The sequence below is a fragment of the Oncorhynchus keta genome, chromosome 27 (genome assembly GCF_023373465.1).
Source record: "Oncorhynchus keta strain PuntledgeMale-10-30-2019 chromosome 27, Oket_V2, whole genome shotgun sequence".
In the NCBI taxonomy this organism is placed as follows: Eukaryota; Metazoa; Chordata; class Actinopteri; order Salmoniformes; family Salmonidae; genus Oncorhynchus; species Oncorhynchus keta.
Window position 1 is genome coordinate 20,075,022 of NC_068447.1, and position 21,947 is coordinate 20,096,968.

A 21,947-nucleotide genomic window follows, 5' to 3' on the forward strand; every position below is an offset into this window, starting at 1 on the left:
CCCACACGTACACTCACATCCCCACACGTACACTCACATTCACACGTATACCTCACATCCCCACACGTACACTCACATCTCACAACATCCACACGTACATGTTCACATCTCCTACACGTACACTCACATCCCACACGTACACTCACATTCCCACACGTACACTCACATCCCCACACATCATCCCCACACGTACACTCACATCTCCTACACGTACACTCACATCCCAAACACGCATACTTCACATCTCCCACACGTACACTCATCCCCACACGCATACTCACATCCCACACGCATACTCACATCCCCACACGTATACTCACATCTCACACGTATACACACATCCTCACATCATCCCACACGTATACTTCACATCCCACACGTACACTCACATCCCCCACACACATACTCACATCTCCCTACACGTATACTCACATCCCCCACACGTATACTCACATCTCTACACGTACACTCACATCTCCCACACGTATACTCACATCCTCCACACGCATACTCACATCTCCACACGTATACTTCACATCTCCACACGTACTCACATCCCCACATTCATACACTCACATCTCCACACGTACACTTCATCTCCCACACGTATACTCACATTCCCACACGTATACTCACATCTCTACACGTATACTCTCACATCTCCCACACGTACACTCACATCTCTCCACACGCATACTCACATCCCCACACGTGCTGGTTCACATCTCCCACACGCATACTCACATCTCCTACACGTACACTCACATCTCCCCACGCATACTCACATCCCACACGTATACTCACATCTCCTACACGTACACTCACATCCCTACACGTACACTTACATATCCCACACGCATACTCACATCCCACACGTATACTTCACATCCTCTACTACACGTATACTTCACATCTTCTACACGTATACTTCACATCTCCACACGTATACTTCACATCTCTCTACACGTATACTCACATCCCTACACGTATACTTCACATCTCCACACGTATACTTCACATCTCCACACGTATACTCACATCCCTACACGTATACTTTCATCTCCACACGTATACTCATCACATCTCCACACGTATACTCACATCTCCCTACACGCATACTCACATCCTCCACGTATACTCACATCCCCTACACGTATACTCACATCTCCTACACGCCACTCATCCTACAATACTTCACATCTGTACACGCATCACTCACATCCCCACACGTATACTCACATCTCTAAACACGCATACTCACATTCCTACACGTATACTCACATTCCCTTTACACGTATACTTCACATTCTACACGTAGATATCACACCCTACACACACTCCATCTGACACGTATACTTTACATATCTCTACACGTTGCATACTCCTCACATCCCTACACCGTATACTCACATCTCCCCACACATACCATCCCCTACACGTATACTTCACATCTCTACACGTATACTCACATCTCCTACACGTACACTCACATCCCCTAACACGTATACTCACATCCCCACACGTACACTCACATCCCTACACGTACACTCACATCCCCACACGCATACTCACATCCCTACACGTATACTTCACATCTCTACACGTATACTCACATCTCTACACGTATACTCACATCTCCACACGTATACTTCACATCCACACACGTATACTCACATCTCCCACACGTACACTCACATCCCACACGTATACTCACATCTCCCACACGCATACTCACATCCCCCACACGCATACTCACATCTCCTACACGTACACTCACATTCCACACGTATACTCACATCTCCTACACGCATACTCACATCCTCTACACGTATACTCACATCCTACACGCATACTCACATCTCCCACACATCAAATCCCACACGTATACTCACATCTCTACACGTACACTCACATCCCCTACACGTATACTCTCACATCTCCCACACGTACACTCACATCCCCCACACGTACACTCACATCCCACACGTATACTCACATTCCTACACGTATACTTCACATCTCCTACACGCATACTGCTTCACATCCCTACACGCATACTCACATCTCCTACACGTATACTCACATTCCCCACACGTATACTTCACATCCCCCACACGTATACTCACATCCCCCTCTACACGTACACTCACATCCCTACACGTATACTCACATCCTCTACACGTACACTCACATCCCCCACACGTACACTCACATCTCCCACACGTACACTCACATCCCTACACGTACACTCACATCCCCACACGTACACTCACATCTCCCACACGTATACTCACATCCACACGTATACTCACATCTCTACACGTATACTTCACATCCCCACACGTATACTCACATCCCTACACGTACACTCACATCCCTACACGTACACTCACATCTCTACACGTACACTCACATCCCCACACGTATACTCACATCCCCTACACGTATACTCACATCTCTACACGTATACTCACATCCCCTACACGCATACTCACATCTCTACACGCATACTCACATCCCCTACACGCATACTCACATCCCCACACGCATACTCACATCTCTACACGCATACTCACATCCTCAAAACCCACACTTCACATCCCCCACACGTACACTCACATCCCCACACGTACACTCACATCCTCCACACGTACACTCACATCCCCCACACGTATCACTCACATCTCCCTACACGCATACTCACATCCTCCACACGCATACTCACATCCCCTACACGCATACTCACATCCTACACGTATACTCACATCCCCTACACGCATACTCATCCCCACACGTATACTCACATCCCTACACGCATACTCACATCCCCACACGTATACTCACATCTCCCACACGTATACTCACATCCCCACACGCATACTCACATCCCTACACGCATACTCACATCCCCCACACGCATACTCACATCCCCCACACGCATACTCACATCCCCCACACGTATACTTCACATCCCCTACACGCATACTTCACATCCCCCCACGTAAACTCACATCCCCTACACGTATACTTCACATCCCCTACACGTACACTCACATCTCCCACACGTATACTTCACATCCCCCCACACGTGCACTCACATCTCCACACGTATACTCACATCTCCTACACGCATACTCACATCTCCCACACGTGCACTCACATCTCCTACACGTATACTCACATCCCCTACACGTATACTCACATCCCCACACGTATACTCACATCTCCCACACGTGCACTCACATCCCCCACACGCATACTCACATCTCTACACGTACACTCACATCCCCACACGATACTCACATCCCCTACACGTATACTCACATCCCACACGTACTCACATCTCCTACACGTACACTCACATCTCCCACACGTATACTTCACATCCTACACGCATACTCACATCTCTACACGTATACTTCACATCCTACACGTACACTCACATCCCCCCTACACGCATACTTCACATCTCCCACACGCATACTCACATCTCCACACGTGCATACTTCACATCCTCTACACGCATACTCACATCTCCACACGTATACTTCATCTCTCCACACGTATACTTCACATCTCCACACGTATACTCACATCTCCTACACGTATACTCACATCTCCCTACACGTATACTCACATCTCCACACGTATACTCACATCCCCACACGTATACTCACATCCCCCACACGTATACTCACATCCCCACACGTACACTCACATCCCCCACGTATACTCACATCCCCACACGTACACTCACATCCCCTACACGTATACTCACATCCCCCTACACGTACACTTCACATCTCCACACGTATACTTCACATCCCCTACACGTATACTCACATCCCCTACACGTATACTCACATCTCTCTACACGTATACTTCACATCCCTACACGTATACTCACATCTCTACACGTATACTCACATCTCCACACGTATACTCACATCCCCTACACGTATACTCACATCTCTACACGTATACTCACATCCCCCACACGTATACTCACATCCCCTACACGTATACTTCCCATCCCCTCCACACGTACACTCACATCTCCCACACGTATACTCACATCCCTACACGTATACTTCACATCCCCCACACATACTTCACATCTCCACACGTATACTCACATCTCCACACGTATACTTCACATCTCCTACACGTACTCACATCCCACACGTATACTCATCCCCCACATACTCACATCTCTACACGCATACTCACATCTCCCACACGCATATCACTCACACATCCTCTACACGTATACTCACATCTCACACGCATACTCACATCCCTACACGCATACTCACATCCCTACACGTATACTCACATCTCCACGTATACTCACATCCCCCACACGTGCACTCACATCCCCCACACGTATACTCACATCCCCCACACGTATACTCACATCCCTACACGTACTCACAATCTCACACGTACCTCACATCCCCCACACGTACACTCACATCCCCACACGTACACTCACATCCCCTACACGTATACTTCACATCCCCACACGTACACTCACATCCCTACACGTGCATACTTCACATCTCACACGTATACTCACATCCCCACACGTATACTCACATCCCTACACGTATACTCACATCTCCACACGTGCACTCACATCTCTACACGTACACTCACATCCCCCACACGTACACTCTTCACATCTCCCCACGTGCACTCATCCCTACACGTATACTCTCACATTCCCACACGTATACTCACATCTCTACACGTATACTCACATCCCCTACACGTATACTTCACATCCTACACGTACACTTCACATCCCCACACGTACACTCACATCCCCACACGCATACTCACATCCTACACGTATACTCACATCCCCCACATGTGCACTCACATCCCCACACATACACTCACATCCCTACACGTATACTCACATCCTACCACACGCATACACGTCATCACATCCCTACACGTATACTCACATCCCCTACACGTATACTTCACATCCCCCACACGCATACTCATCCCCACACTCCATCCCCACGTATACTCACATCCACACATACTTCACATTCTCCACACGTATACTCACATCCCCTCACATCTCCACACGCATACTCACATCCCCACACGTATACTCACATCCTCCACACGTACACTCACATCCCCACACGTATACTTGCATCCCCTACACGTATACTCACATCCCCACACGTACTCACATCCCACACGTATACTCATCTCCTACACGTATACTTTCATCCCTACACGTATACTCACATCCCCCCACACGTACACTCACATCCCCTACACGTACACTCACATCCCCTACACGTATACTCACATCCATCTCACACGTACACTCACATCTCTACACGTACTCACATCCCCCACACGTACACTCACATCCCCCCACACGTATACTCACATCCCTACACGTACACTCACATCCCTACACGTACTCACATCCCTACACGTACACTCATCATCCCTACACGCATCACATCTCATCCCCACACGTATACTCACATCCCCCACACGTATACTCACATCTCCTACACGTACACTCACATCTCCTACACGTATACTCACATCCCTACACGTACACTCACAGCCCTCACAGCTACCACACGTACACTCATCTCTCACACGTATACTCACATCCCTACACGTGCACTCACATCCTCACATGTACACTCACATCCCCCACACGCATACTCACATCCTACACGTACACTCACATCCCTACACGTACACTCACATCCCCCACACGTATACACTCACATCCCTACACGCATACTCACACATCCCTACACGTATACTCACATCCTTACACGCATACTCACATCCCTACACGCATACTCACATCCCCCACGTATACTCACATCCCCACACGTATACTCACATCCCTACACCACACACTCATCCCCCACACGCATACTCACATCCCTACACGCATACCTCACATCCCCTACACGCATACTCACATCCCCCCACATGTGCACTCACATCCCTACACGTATACTCACATCCCCCACACGTACCTCTCACATCCCCTACACGTACACTCACAACCCCCCAACTCCACACGTATACTCACATCCCCCACACGTACACTCACATCTCCTACACATACACGTACCCTCACAGCTCCCACACGTACACTCACAACCCTCACCCACACGTACACTCACATCCCCCACACGTATACTCACATCCTACACGTGCATCACATTCCCCACATGTACACTCACATCCCCTACACGCATACTCACATCCTACACGCATACACAGCCCTCACAACCCCCACACGTACACTCACATCCCCCCACACGTACACTCACATCCCCACACGTCACTCACATCCACACGTACACTCACATCCCCACACGTATACTTCACATCCCCACACGTACACTCACATCTCCCTACACGTACACTTCACATCCCCTACACGTACACTCACATCCCACACGTACACTCACATCCCCACACGTATACTCACATCCCCACACGTACACTCACATCCCACACGTACACTCACATCCCCCACACGTCACATCTCCCACACTACTTCACATCCCCACACGTATACTCCACATCCCCCACACGTACACTCACATCCCCCTACACGTACACTCCATCCCCTACACGCATACTCACATCCTACACGTACACTCACATCCCCCACACGTACACTCACATCCCCACACGTGCACTCACATCCCCCACACGTACACTCATCCCACCACGTACCTCACATCCCCACACGTGCACTCACATCCCCACACGTACACTCACAACCTCCCCCCACACGTACACTCACATCCCCTACACGTACACTCACATCCCCACACGTATACTCACATCCCCACACGTACACTCACATCCCCCACACGTACACTCACATCCCTCACGTACACTCACATCCTACACGTATACTCACATCTCCACACATGCACTCACATCCCCCACACGTATACTCACAATCCTCACAGCCACCACACGTACACTCACATCCCCACACGTACACTCACAACCCTCACACGTGCACTCACATCACAGCCACACGTACTCACATCCCCCACACGTATACTCACATCCCCACACGTATACTCACAACCCTCACAGCCACCACACGTACACTCACATCCCCCAAACGTACACTCACAACCCTCACAGCCACCACACGTACACTCACATCCCCCACACGTATACTCACAATCTCACAGCCACCACACGTACACTCACATCCCCCACACGTACACTCACAACCCTCACAGCCCCCACATACTCTCAGTCCCCCACACATACACTCAGTCATCCCACCACTCAGTCCTCCACACATACTCTCATCCCACACATACACTCAGTCCCCCACACATACACTCAGTCCCCCACACATACACTCAGTCCCCACACATACACTCCAGTCCCACACATACACTCATCCCCCACACATACACTCATCCCCACACATACACTCAGTCCCCTACATACGTACAGTCAGTCCTACACATACTCTCAGTCCCTCTACACATACTCTCAGTCCCCACACATACGCTCATCTCCCCACACATACACTCAGTCCCCCCCTACACAGTACCACACATATCAGTCCCCACACATACACTCAGTCCCACATATACACTCAGTCCCCACACACATACATCCCCCACACATACACTCAGTCTACCCCACGCTCAGTCCCCCACACATACCTCAGTCCCTACACATACGCTCAGTCCCTACACATACGCTCAGTCCCCACACATACTCTCAGTCCCCCACACATACAGTCTCACATACGCTCAGTCCCTACACATACACTCAGTCCGACCACACATACGCTCAGTCCCCACATACGCTCAGTCCCCACACATACGCTCAGTCCCCACACATACGCTCAGTCCCCCACACATACGCTCAGTCCCCACACATACTCTCAGTCCCCCACACATACACTCAGTCCCTACACATACACTCAGTCCCCCACATACTTCTCACAGTCCCCCACACCGTCAGTCCCCCACACATACGCTCAGTCCCCCACACATACGCTCAGCCCCCACACATACGCTCAGTCCCCCACACATACACTCAGTCCCCCACAAATACCTCAGTCCCCACACATACACTCAGTCCCCACACGTACACTCAGTCCCACACATACACTCAGTCCCCACACATACACTCAGTCCCCCACACATACACTCAGTCCCCACACATACACTCAGTCCCCCACACATACTCTCAGTCCCCTACACATACTCTCAGTCCCCCACACATACACTCAGTCCCCACACATACTCTCAGTCCCCTACACATACGCTCAGTCCCCACACATACTTCAGTCCCTACACATACTCAGTCCCTTCACATGCGCTCAGTCCCCACACATACACTCACATCTCTACACGTATACTCACATCCCCACACGTACACTCACATCCCTACACGTACACTCACATCCCCCACACGTATACTCACCCCCCACACGTATACTCATCCCCTACACGTATACTCACATCCCCACACGTATACTCACATCCCCCACACGTATACTCACAACCCCCACACGTATACTCACATCCCCCACACGCATACTTCACATCCCCCACACGTATACTCACATCCCCCCACACGTATACTCACAATCCTCACACGTGCACTCACATCCCCCACATGTACACTCACATCCCCTACACGTACACTCACATCCCCCACACGTACACTCACATCCCTACACGTACACTCACAACCCTCACAACCCCCACACGTACACTCACATCCCCCACACGTACACTCACATCTCCTACACGTACACTCACAACCCTCACAACTCCCACACGTACACTCACAACCCTCACAGCCACCACACGTACACTCACATCCCCACACGTACACACTCACATCCCCACACGTACACTCACATTCCCCACATGTACACTCACATCCCCCACACGTACACTCACATCCCCTACACGTACACTCACAACCCTCACAACCCCCACACGTACACTCACATCCCCCACACGTACACTCACAACCCTCATAACCCCCACACGTACACTCACATCCCCCACACGTACACTCACATCCCCACACGTACACTCACATCCCCCACACGTACACTCACATCCCCTACACGTACACTCACATCCCCCACACGTACACTCACATCCCCCACATGTACACTCACATCCCCACACGTACACTCATCCCCACACGTACACTCACATCCCCCACACGTACACTCACATCCCCACACGTACACTCACATCCCCACACGTACACTCACATCCCCCACACGTACACTCACATCCCCACACGTACACTCACATCCCCCACACGTACACTCACATCCCCCACACGTACACTCACATCCCCCACACGTACACTCACATCCCCCACACGTACACTCACATCTCCCACACGTACACTCACATCCCCCACACGTACACTCACATCCCCCACACGTACACTCACATCCCCACACGTACACTCACATCCCCTACACGTACACTCACATCCCCACACGTACACTCACACCCTCACAACCCCACACGTACACTCACATCCCCCACACGTACACTCACATCCCCCACACGTACACTCACATCCCCCACACGTACACTCACATCCCCTACACTACACTCACATCACGTACACTCACATCCCCTACACGTACACTCACAACTCCACACGTACACTCACATCCCCACACGTATACTCACAACCCTCATCCACCACACGTACACTCACATCCCCCACACGTACACTCACATCCCCCACACGCACACTCACAACCCTCACAACCCCCACACGTACACTCACATCCCCCACACGTACACTCACATCCCCCACACGTCACAACCCTCACATCCCCCACACGTACACTCACATCCCCCACACGTACACTCACAACCCTCACAGCCACCACACGTACACTCACATCCCCCACACGTACACTCACAACCCACACAGCCACCACACGTACACTCAGATCCCCACACGCATACTCACAACCTCACAGCCCCACACATACTCAGTCCCCACACATACACTCAGTCCCCCTCACACATCCTCAGTCCCCCACCACTCTCAGTACACATACACTCATCGCCCACACATACACTCAGTCCCCCTCACATACCTCAGTCCCCCACACATACACTCAGTCCCCCACACATACACTCAGTCGCCCACACATACACTTCAGTCTCTACACATACACTCAGTCCCCACACATACACTCAGTCCCCACATACTCTCAGTCTCTACATACTCTCAGTCCCCCACACATACGCTCAGTCCCCCTACACATACACTCAGTCCCCACACATACACTCAGTCCCACACATACGCTCAGTCCCCCACACATACACTCAGTCCCCACACATACTCCACACATACGCTCAGTCCCCACACATACACTCAGTCCCCACATACGCTCAGTCCCCCCACACATACGCCCAGTCCCACACATACGCTCAGTCCCCACACATACGCTCAGTCCCCACACATACACTCAGTCCCACACATACGCCAGTCCCCACACATACGCTCAGTCCCCACACATACGCTCAGTCGACCACACATACGCTCAGTCCCCTACACATACGCTCAGTCCCCACACATACGCTCAGTCCCCCACACATACGCTCAGTCCTACACATACGCCCAGTCCCCACACATACTCTCAGTCCCCCTACACATACACTCAGTCCCCACACATACACTCAGTCCCCACACATACTCTCAGTCCCCACACATACACTCAGTCCCCACACATACGCTCAGTCCCCACACATACGCTCAGTCGACCACACATACGCTCAGTCCCCACACATACGCTCAGTCCCCCACACATACGCTCAGTCCCCCCACACATACACTCAGTCCCCCACACATACACTCAGTCCCCCACACATACACTCAGTCCCCCACACATACACTCAGTCCCCACACATACACTCAGTCCCCACACATACACTCAGTCCCCACACATACTCTCAGTCCCCACACATACTCTCAGTCCCCCCACACATACACTCAGTCCCCCACACATACTCTCAGTCCCCCCCACACATACGCTCAGTCCCCCACACATACACTCAGTCCCCACATACACTCAGTCCCCCACACATGCGCTCAGTCCCCCACACATACACTCAGTCCCCCACATACTCTCAGTCCCCACACATACACTCAGTCCCCACACATACTCAGTCCCCCACACATACTCTCAGTCCCCACACATACTCTCAGTCCCCCACATACTCTCAGTCCCCCACACATACTCTCAGTCCCCACACATACACTCAGTCCCCACACATACTACTCTCAGTCCCCACACATACTCTCAGTCCCCCACACATACTCAGTCCCCCACACATACACTCAGTCCCCCACACATACTCTCAGTCCCCCACACATACTCTCAGTCCCCACACATACACTCAGTCCCACATACACTCAGTCCCCCACACATACTCTCAGTCCCCACATACACATACATACTCTCAGTCCCCCACACATACACTCAGTCCCCCACACATACACTCAGTCCCCACACATACTCTCAGTCCCCACACATACACTCAGTCCCCACACATACGCTCAGTCCCCCACACATACCCTCAGTCCCCCACACATACTCTCAGTCCCCCACACATACACTCAGTCCCCCACACATACTCTCAGTCCCCCACACATACTCTCAGTCCCCCACACATACTCTCAGTCCCCCACACATACACTCAGTCCCCCACACATACACTCAGTCCCCCACACATACACTCAGCTCCCCGGGTGTTCAATGTGGTAGCCCCCCGCACCTCTTAGATTCAGAGGGGTTGGGTTAAAAGGCGAAGTCAAGTTTCAGTTGGACCTTGTGTGCAATTGAGGATAGAAATGTATGTAATTCTTCATTTAAACTGAACCTTTTCATTTCACCTAATTTTAACATTCTGTCATGAAAAACACATTTTCCCATCTCAAGAGGTTAAATAAAAAATATACTATAGTAAGTGCCTGTAAAGTCCCAAATAAAGTACCAAAGTTGACTGTAATCTTAAATCAGCCAGGAATCGCCTTGCGACAGAAGGAATGGAAGCTTGTTGTGTGCAACAGGCAATTGACTCCAAGCTTCACATAAAAATAATTCTAAACCATTTCTAGCCTGTATATCTATGAGTAACAGAGTTGACATGTTCGACCCGCTCCGTTTTCCACCACAAAACACCAGCAAACGGCCAAAAAGAGTAGAACCAGCTCACCTGCTTTTACACTGATTTAACTATTAGATGTTCAATGTTTCTTTTGAAAACCATATTAGTTTTTCCCAAACCTTAACATGTTTGCTGAAACTACATCTCACGTACTCAAAACTCTAGTTCACCAATTTCCCCAAACCCCACAGGCAAAATGAAACACAGCAATCAAGCTCTGCTCAAAATGAAACTCTGCATACTAATGAGACATACACACATTAAATGAATCTAACTTAGTGACAACCGAGATCACACTAATGTCACGTATTCAAAACACTACTATCAGAACCTATTTCAGTGTAAAGACTAAGATGTTGTTGCTATACTGTATATTGTTTGTGTCAAACTCAAACACGAAAACAAGGGAGGAACACAAATGCAAAACACAACTTAATATTTCAACATGACTCAATACATGTCGAGCAGCGCACATACAGTGAAAATACAAAGATACAGTCAATATATTTTGCTTATGCAAATGAAGAAAATAGGCCTATTTGTTCTACTGTACTGTACTTTAGATCAATTGTATGGAATATATAAAGTAAAAAATATTCAGTAAATCATGAGTCAAGAAATAAATATTCCATTGCGAATGTTCATGTCTGTTGTTTTGGTCTGGCTACAGATTTTCATCAACATCACAGGTGATATTCTCCTTGGCCAGACAGCAGGGGAAATATATTCCGGCATGACGGATCTACCCCTGACAGGGGCTGGAATGTCACCAGAGGCCGACTCCATGGCCTGGAGAAGAGCCATACGTTCATGGGGTTTGCGATTATACACCTTCCAAATCAAATCAAATCAAATTCCACCGCCATACTGAAAACAGTTCCTCAATGGGGTTGAGAAATGGGGAATATGGTTGGAGATAGGGAATTATAAACCTGGGATGGTCATGGAACCAGTTGCAGACCTGAGCAGCCCGATGGATGCTCATGTCCCAAATTAGAACATACATTTGCTGCTCAGGATCACCTGGCCTTCTCTGTTCTGGCTGAAAAAGACTTGCATGTAAGGTGTTCAGAAAATGAAGGAGATGGGCAGTGTTGTATGGTCCAAGAGTGGCATGGCGTTGGAGGACCCCATTGTGGCTCATAGCTGCGCATATGGTTACATTTCCCCCGCGCTGGCCAGGTACCTCAATGATGGCTCATAGCTGCGCATATGGTTACATTTCCCCCGCGCTGGCCAGGTACCTCAATGATGGCTCATAGCTGCGCATATGGTTACATTTCCCCACGCTGGCCAGGTACCTCAATGATGGCTCATAGCTGCGCATATGGTTACATTTCCCCCACGCTGGCCAGGTACCTCAATGATGGCTCATAGCTGCGCATATGGTTACATTTCCCCCGCGCTGGCCAGGTACCTCAATGATGGCTCATAGCTGCGCATATGGTTACATTTCCCCGCGCTGGCCAGGTACCTCAATGATGGCTCATAGCTGCGCATATGGTTACATTTCCCCCGCGCTGGCCAGGTACCTCAATGATGGCTCATAGCTGCGCATATGGTTACATTTCCCCACGCTGGCCAGGTACCTCAATGATGGCTCATAGCTGCGCATATGGTTACATTTCCCCCGCGCTGGCCAGGTACCTCAATGATGGCTCATAGCTGCGCATATGGTTACATTTCCCCACGCTGGCCAGGTACCTCAATGATGGCTCATAGCTGCGCATATGGTTACATTTCCCCGCGCTGGCCAGGTACCTCAATGATGGCTCATAGCTGCGCATATGGTTACATTTCCCCACGCTGGCCAGGTACCTCAATGATGGCTCATAGCTGCGCATATGGTTACATTTCCCCCACGCTGGCCAGGTACCTCAATGATGGCTCATAGCTGCGCATATGGTTACATTTCCCCACGCTGGCCAGGTACCTCAATGATGGCTCATAGCTGCGCATATGGTTACATTTCCCCCACGCTGGCCAGGTACCTCAATGATGGCTCATAGCTGCGCATATGGTTACATTTCCCCACGCTGGCCAGGTACCTCAATGATGGCTCATAGCTGCGCATATGGTTACATTTCCCCGCGCTGGCCAGGTACCTCAATGATGGCTCATAGCTGCGCATATGGTTACATTTCCCCACGCTGGCCAGGTACCTCAATGATGGCTCATAGCTGCGCATATGGTTACATTTCCCCCGTGCTGGCCAGGTACCTCAATGATGGCTCATAGCTGTGCATATGGTTACATTTCCCCACGCTGGCCAGGTACCTCAATGATGGCTCATAGCTGCGCATATGGTTACATTTCCCCCGCGCTGGCCAGGTACCTCAATGATGGCTCATAGCTGCGCATATGGTTACATTTCAACGCTGGCCAGGTACTCAATGATGGCTCATAGCTGCGCATATGGTTACATTTCCCACGCTGGCCAGGTACCTCAATGATGGCTCATAGCTGCGCATATGGTTACATTTCACGCTGGCCAGGTACCTCAATGATGGCTCATAGCTGCGCATATGGTTACATTTCCCCGCTGGCCAGGTACCTCAATGATGGCTCATAGCTGCGCATATGGTTACATTTCCCCCGCGCTGGCCAGGTACCTCAATGATGGCTCATAGCTGCGCATATGGTTACATTTCCCCCGCGCTGGCCAGGTACCTCAATGATGGCTCATAGCTGCGCATATGGTTACATTTCCCCCCGCGCAGTACAGTACAGTAAACACTACAGTAATACAGTATACAAGACAAACATGTCTGTCACGTTCTGACCTTTGTTCCTTTGTTTTGTCTTTTGTTTTAGTATGGTCAGGGCATGAGTTGGGTGGGTTGTCTATGTTCGTTTTTCTATGATTTTCTATTTCTGTGTTCGGCCTGATATGGTTCTCAATCAGAGGCAGCTGTCAATCGTTGTCCCTGATTGAGAACCATAGCCTGTTTTCCTTTGTGGGTTGTTATTTTCAGTCTTTGTGTGTCTACACCAGACAGAACTGTTTGTCTTCACGTTGTTGTTTTGTATTTTTGAAGTGTTCTTTTTTCATTAAATAAGATGAACACTAACCACGCTGCGCTTTGGTCCTCTCCTTCTTCCACCCAAGACAACCGTTACAATGTTACAACGTAGTATACCGTAGCTCCCAATTTCATAAATATAGTAATAAATGAAACATTTACTTTGTTTCCCCTGTCGGTATGTATTGGAATCTACAGTCTTTGCTGAGCTTAATGTTGTACTACTGTCAAGTAGTAAAAACACTGCATTCGGGAAATGTATTCACACCCCTGGACTTTTTCCACATTTTGTTATGTTACAGCCTTATTCTAAAATGGATTGTTTCTACATACAATACCCCATAATGACAAAGTCGAAACACGTTTTAGAAATGTTTTTTTAGAACATTTTTACAAATGTATTACAAATTTAAAACTGAAATGTCCCATTTCCATAAGTATTTAGACCCTTGTTGAAGCACCTTTGGCAGCGGTTACAGCCTCGAGTCTTCTTGGGTATGACGCGACAAGCTTGGCACACCTGTATTTGGAGAGTTTCTCCCATTGCACTGTAAGTCCAATGTCAGCAGTACATATCTATTCTCATTGTGGAACGTCTGGATGATGGACGCTACGGTGAAGCGGCTCAGATTGGGCTGCACTCTCTGCCTCAAGGTTAAACCATGGTTGACCACGTAGTCCACCACAGTCGCCCGAATTTCAGGACTTGGTCTTCCTCTACCTCTCTCTGCGAAGTTTGCTTCCATTGTTCTCTGAACACAGGAGTAATCACCTGTGTCCTTTTTATCCATACCAAAGGTCTGATTGCAAAATGAACATTTACACAATTAGTGTTTGCACATGTGAAAGTGATCAATTGGTAATTGAGCTTAGCTTGTTGAACAGTGTTGCTTTTCATTTGCACACTATATTTTTGTTGTGAAGTTTGTGCCAAAGGTAGAGAATTGTGTATTGTGTTTTGTCTGATTGGGTGTCTGGTTCTGCAAAATGAGTTACAGGTTTCTGTCATTGTGCCTCATGGGCCCGTTTTAAGTGAGTAAACAATTGGGAAAACTGTAAAACGAGAGTTCAGTTCACAAAACAGGGTTGACCTTAAAATTGGAGACAGAAGGAAATGTATCACTAAATAATATTCTTTAAAAAATGACTTTGTCAAATCAACCAAATAACTAAGGCTTTACAATGATGGTGAAATGTAGAAATATTTTTAGATTAAGTGGGTTAACTCTCTGTGTTCTAACTCTCTGTGTGTTCTAACTCTGTGTGTTCTAACTCTGTGTGTTCAAACTCTCTGTGTGGGTTCTAACCCTCTGTGTGTGTGTTCTAATTATATGGGTTCCACTAACTCTGTGTTTTCTAACCCTCTGTGTGTTCTAACTTTCTGTTCTATTCATCCGTGTGTTCTAACTCTTGTGTGTGTTCTAATTATCTGTTCTATCTGTGTGTTCTAACCCTCTGTGTGTTCTAACCACTTGTGTGTGTTCTGACTGTGTGTGTTCTAATTATTTCTGTTTGTTCTAATTGTGTGTTCTAACCCTCTGTGCGTGTTCTAATTATCTGGGTTCTAACTCTCTCGGTGTTCTAACACTGTGTGTTCTTATTCTCTGTGTGCGTTCTAACTCTGCGCGCGTTCTAACTGCGCGCCTTCTAACCTTCTGCACGCGTTCTAACCCTCTGTGCGCGTTCTAAACCTCTGTGCGCGTTCTAAACCTCTGTGCACGTTCTAATCCTCTGCACGCGTTCTAAACCTCTGCACGCGTTCTAACCCTCTGAGCACGTTCTAAAACTGCACCGTTCTAACCCTCTGCGCGTGTTCTAAACCTCTGCGCGCTTTCTAACCCTCTGAGCACGTTCTAACCCTCTGTGCGCGTTCTAAACCTCTGTGCGCGTTCTAACCCTCTGTGCGCGTTCTAACCCTCTGTGCACGTTCTAACCCTCTGAGCGTGTTCTAACCCTCTGTGCGCGTTCTAACCCTCTGCGTGCAATCTAACCCTCTGTGCGCGTTCTAACCCTCTGTGTGCGTTTTAACTCTTTGTGCTTTCGAACTGTCTTTGTGTTCTAACGCTCTGCGCGTTCTAAGGCTCTGCACGTTCTAACCCTCTGTGTGCGCTCTAACCCTCTGTGTGCGCTCTAACCCTCTGTGTGCGCTCTAACCCTCTCTGTGCGTTCTACCGCTATGCAAGTTCTAACTCTGTGCGCATTCTAGCGCTGTGCGCATTCTAACACTGTGCGCGTTCAAACGCTCTGCTTATTCTACCGCTGTGCACGTTCTAACGCTGTGCGCATTCTAACTCTGTGTGTGTTCTAACTCTGTGCGTGTTCTAACTCTGTGTGTGTGTCCTAAATCTGTGTGCGTTCTAACTCTGTGTGTGTGTGTCGTAAATCTGTGTGTGTTTTAACTCTGTGCGCGTTCTAACTATCTGTGTGTTCTAACACTGTGTGTGTGTGTGTTTGTGTGTTTGCAGCTCCTTGGCTTCGTGTACGCCTGTTACGTTGTCAGTGCCATCACTGAAGAGGAAGACAGCTGTGAGTACTACAACTTAACTTGACACCCACACTCTCTCAATTCAGTTTCAATTGAAGGGCTTTATTGACATGGGAAACATATGTTAACATTGCCAAAGCAAGTGAAGTAGATAAACAAAAGTGAAATATACAATAAAAATGAACAGTAAACATTACACTCACAGAAGTCCCAGAAAAATAAAGACATTACAAATGTTATATTATGTATATATACAGTGTTGTAACGATGTACAAATGGTTAAAGTACACAAGGGAAAATAAATAAACATAAATAGGGGTTGTATTTACAGTAGTGTTTGTTCTTCACTGGTTGCCCTTTTCTTGTGGCAACAGGTCACAAATATGTATCGTTTTCTGTGTCCTCTAGGGCAACGGTGCATAGATGGAATTTGTATTTCTGGTTCTGGTGACTGGACATTTTTTGGAACACCATTATTTTGGTCTTATTGAGATTTACTGTCAGGGCCCAGGTCTGTCAGAATCTGTGCTGCTGTAGGCCCTCCTTGGTTGGTGACAGAAGCACCAGGTCATCAGCAAACAGTAGACATTTGACTTCAGATTCTAGCAGGGGGAGGCCGGGTGCTGCAGACTTTTCTAGTGCCCTCTCCAATTCGTTGCTATTTATGTTGAAGTGGGTGGGGTTTAAGCTGCATCCCTGTCTCACCCCACGGCCCTTTGGGAAGAAATGTGTTTTTTTCACACTTGTTGTTTTTGTACATGGATTTTATAATGTCGTATGTTTTTCCCCCAACACCACTTACCAACCCTCATGCCAAATTGAGTCAAAAGCTTTTTTGAAATCAACAAAGCATGAGAAGGCTTTGCCTTTGGTTTGGTTTGTTTGTTTGTCAACTGGGTGTGGAGAGTGAATCCATAGTCTGTCGTACAATAATTTGTTAAAAAGACAATTTGACATTTGCTAAATACATTGTTAACTAGTCTGCTGTTAATAATAATGCAGAGGATTTTCCCAAGGTCAAATTTGTCTCCACTTTTGTGGATTGGGGTGATCAGACTGTCACGTTCGTCATAAGGATGAGACCAAGGTGCAGCGTGGTAGGCGTACATTATTACTTTTATTGAATGAACACTGAACAAAAACAACAAAACAAACAAACGAAACGTAAAGCTATACAACTACTTCTGACAGGCAACTAAACATAGACAAGATCCCACCAAACACAAAGAGGAAATGGCTGCCTAAATATGATCCCCAATCAGAGACAACGATAAACAGCTGTCTCTGATTGAGAACCATATTAGACCAACATAGACATACAAAAACTAGAGTACCCACCCTAGTCACAACCTGACCTAACCAAAATATGTAGAAAAACAGAGATATCTAAGGTCAGGGCGTGACACAGTCCTTGGTTCCAAATATTGAGGCAAGTCAGTTAAGAACAAATTCTTATTTACAATGAAGGCATAGCCCAGCCAAACCTGGATGACGCTGGGCCTATTGTGTGCCGCCCTATGGGACTCCCAATCACAGCCGGATGAGGAATAGGAGATGCGAGGGGGGCCTGTATCTAATTAAAACATCCCTCAATCCCTCCTCCACCTTGTCCGCTCCTCCCTTCCTCCCCTACCAGCTGTTCTCCGTCACTCTGTCTCCCCATCCATCCAACCATTTCATTATCTCCCTCACACCCTTGACCCAATTTTCTTTCCCTGTAGTTTCCTCACATTTTCATCACCTCTTCTCCCCAGCTGTCAGTTCTGGTGGTAGTCGGGGGTTGGTAGTGTGAAAAACAGTGTGTTTTTGTCTTCTGCAGACCAGTTCTGCTACCACCCACCACTGCAATGTATCCATATTTTCTAGAAGTGCCTACATATACACACATATATATATATAAACTGGACAAAACACTATATATATTTTTTCTGAACAAAAATAAAAACTGTATATATATACACACACACACACACAGTTTAAGTCGGAAGTTTACATACACCTTAGCCAAATTCATTTAAACTCAGTTTTTCACAATTCCTGACATTTAATCCTAGTAAAAATTCCATGTTTAAGGTCAGTTGGGATCACCACTTTATTTTAAGAATGTGAAATGTCATAATAATAGTAGAATGATTCATTTCGTTTTATTTCTTACATGACATTCCCAGTGGGTCAGAAGTTTACATACACTCAATTAGTATTTGGTAGCATTGCCTTTAATTGTTTAACTTGGGTCAAATGTTTTGGGTAGCCTTCCACAAGCTTCCCACAATAAGTTGGGTGAATGCTGGCCCATTCCTCCTGACAGAGCTGGTGTAACTGAGTCAGGTTTGCAAGCCTCCCGCTTTTTCCTCCAAACATAACGATGGTCATTAATTGCCAAATAGTCATATTTTTGTTTCATCAGACCAGAGGACATTTCTCCAAAAAGTACGATCTTTGTCCCCATGTGCAGTTGCAAACCGTAGTCCCAAAGATGAACCAGACTTGTGGAGGTCTACAATTTGTTCTCTGAGGTCTCGGCTGACTTCTTTTGATTTTCCCATGATGTCAAGCAAGGAGGCACTGAGTTTGAAGGTAGGCCTTGAAATACATCCACAGGTACACCTCCAATTGACAAATTATGTCAATTAGCCTATCAGAAGCTTCTAAAGCCATGACATAATTTTCTGGAATTTTCCAAGCTGTTTAAAGGCACAGTCAACTTAGTGTATGTAAACTTCTGCCCCATTGGAATTGTGATACGGTGAATTATAAGTGAAATAATCTGTCAGTAAACAATTGTTGGAAAAATGAGATGTCCTAACTGACTTGCCAAAACTATAGTTTGTTAACAAGAAATGTGTGGAGTGGTTGAAAAACCAGTTTTAACCTCTCCGCGATCGTTCGGGACGCTTGCATCCCACCTCGCCAACAGCTAGTGAAATGTCAGGGCGCCAAATTCAAAACAACAGAAATCTCATAATTTTTTATTAAAATTCCTCAAGCATACAAGTATTTTACACCATTTTAAAGATACACTTCTCGTTAATCCAACCACAGTGTCCGATTTCAAAAAGGCTTTTCGGCGAAAGCAGAACATATCATTGTTAGGTCAGCAACTTGTCACAGAAAGCATTCGGCCATTTTCCAACCAAAGAGAGGTGTCACAAAAAGCAGAACTATAGATCAAATAAATGACTAACCTTTTAACGATCTTCATCAGATGACACTCCCAGGACTGTTTTTTTCGATCAAGTTCATATTTATATCCAAAAACCTCAGTTTACATTGGCGCCATGTTCATAGATGCCTCCAAAACATCCTGAGAAATTGCAGAGAGCCCCATCAAATAACAGTAATACTCATCATAAACTTTGATGAAAGATACATGTTTAGCATAGAATTAAAGATAAACTTGTTCTTAATGCAACCGCTGTGTCAGATTTCAAAAAAGCTTTACGGCAAAAGCACAATATTCAATAATCTGAGAACAGGTTCAGCCACAAAAGCAAGCCATGCAGTTACCCACCAAATTGTGGAGTCAACAAAAGTCATAAATAGCATTATAAATCTTCACTTACCTTTGCTGATCTTCGTCATCGGAATGCACTCCCAGGACTCCCACTTCCACAAGAAATGTTTGTTTTGTTCGATTACGTCCATATTTATGTCCAAATACCTCCGTTTTGTTCGCGCATTTAGTTCACTATCCCAAAGACACAATGCGCGAGCGCAAAATCCAGACGAAAAGTCAAACGAGTTCCATTACAGTTTGTAGAAACATGTCAAACGAAATCTTCAATAATATTCCAACCGGACAATAGCGTATTCATTACAGAGGAAAAAGAAGGAACGGCACGCCTGCGTGACCGCGCAGTAAACAACTGATTGGCGTCAGCCTAGTCCACTTGTTGAAACAGCTCTTATTCAACACCCTTCCACAATAGAAGCCTCAAACAACTTTCTAAAGACTGTTGACATCTGCTGGAAGCCTTGGGAAGTGCAATCTGGCCCCACAGACACAGCATATTGGATAGGCAATCACTTAAATGAAACTACAAACCTCAGATTTCCCATTTCCTGGTTGGATTTGTCTCCGGTTTCGCCTGACATATGAGTTCTGTTATACTCACAGACATAATTCAAACAGTTTTATAAACTTCAGAGTGTTTTCTATCCAATACTACTACTAATATGCATATATTAGCATCTGGGACAGAGTAGCAGGCAGTT

General features: G+C 47.4%; 1 protein-coding gene across 4 annotated transcripts in view; it reads left to right on the forward strand.

The window, feature by feature from the left end:
• The window catches only part of LOC118371511 (sodium/potassium-transporting ATPase subunit beta-1-interacting protein 3-like), a 163,589-nt gene that overhangs the window by 121,433 nt on the left and 20,209 nt on the right, over window positions 1–21,947 (forward strand). For 3 of the 4 annotated variants that reach the window (XM_052481889.1, XM_052481891.1, XM_052481890.1), the window contains exon 5: window positions 17,713–17,773. The exons of the other annotated variant lie outside the window; for it this stretch is intronic. In XM_052481889.1, the coding sequence (XP_052337849.1) occupies window positions 17,713–17,773 (61 nt within the window). The remainder of the gene's footprint in view (window positions 1–17,712; window positions 17,774–21,947) is intronic. 4 annotated transcript variants of the gene reach the window in all.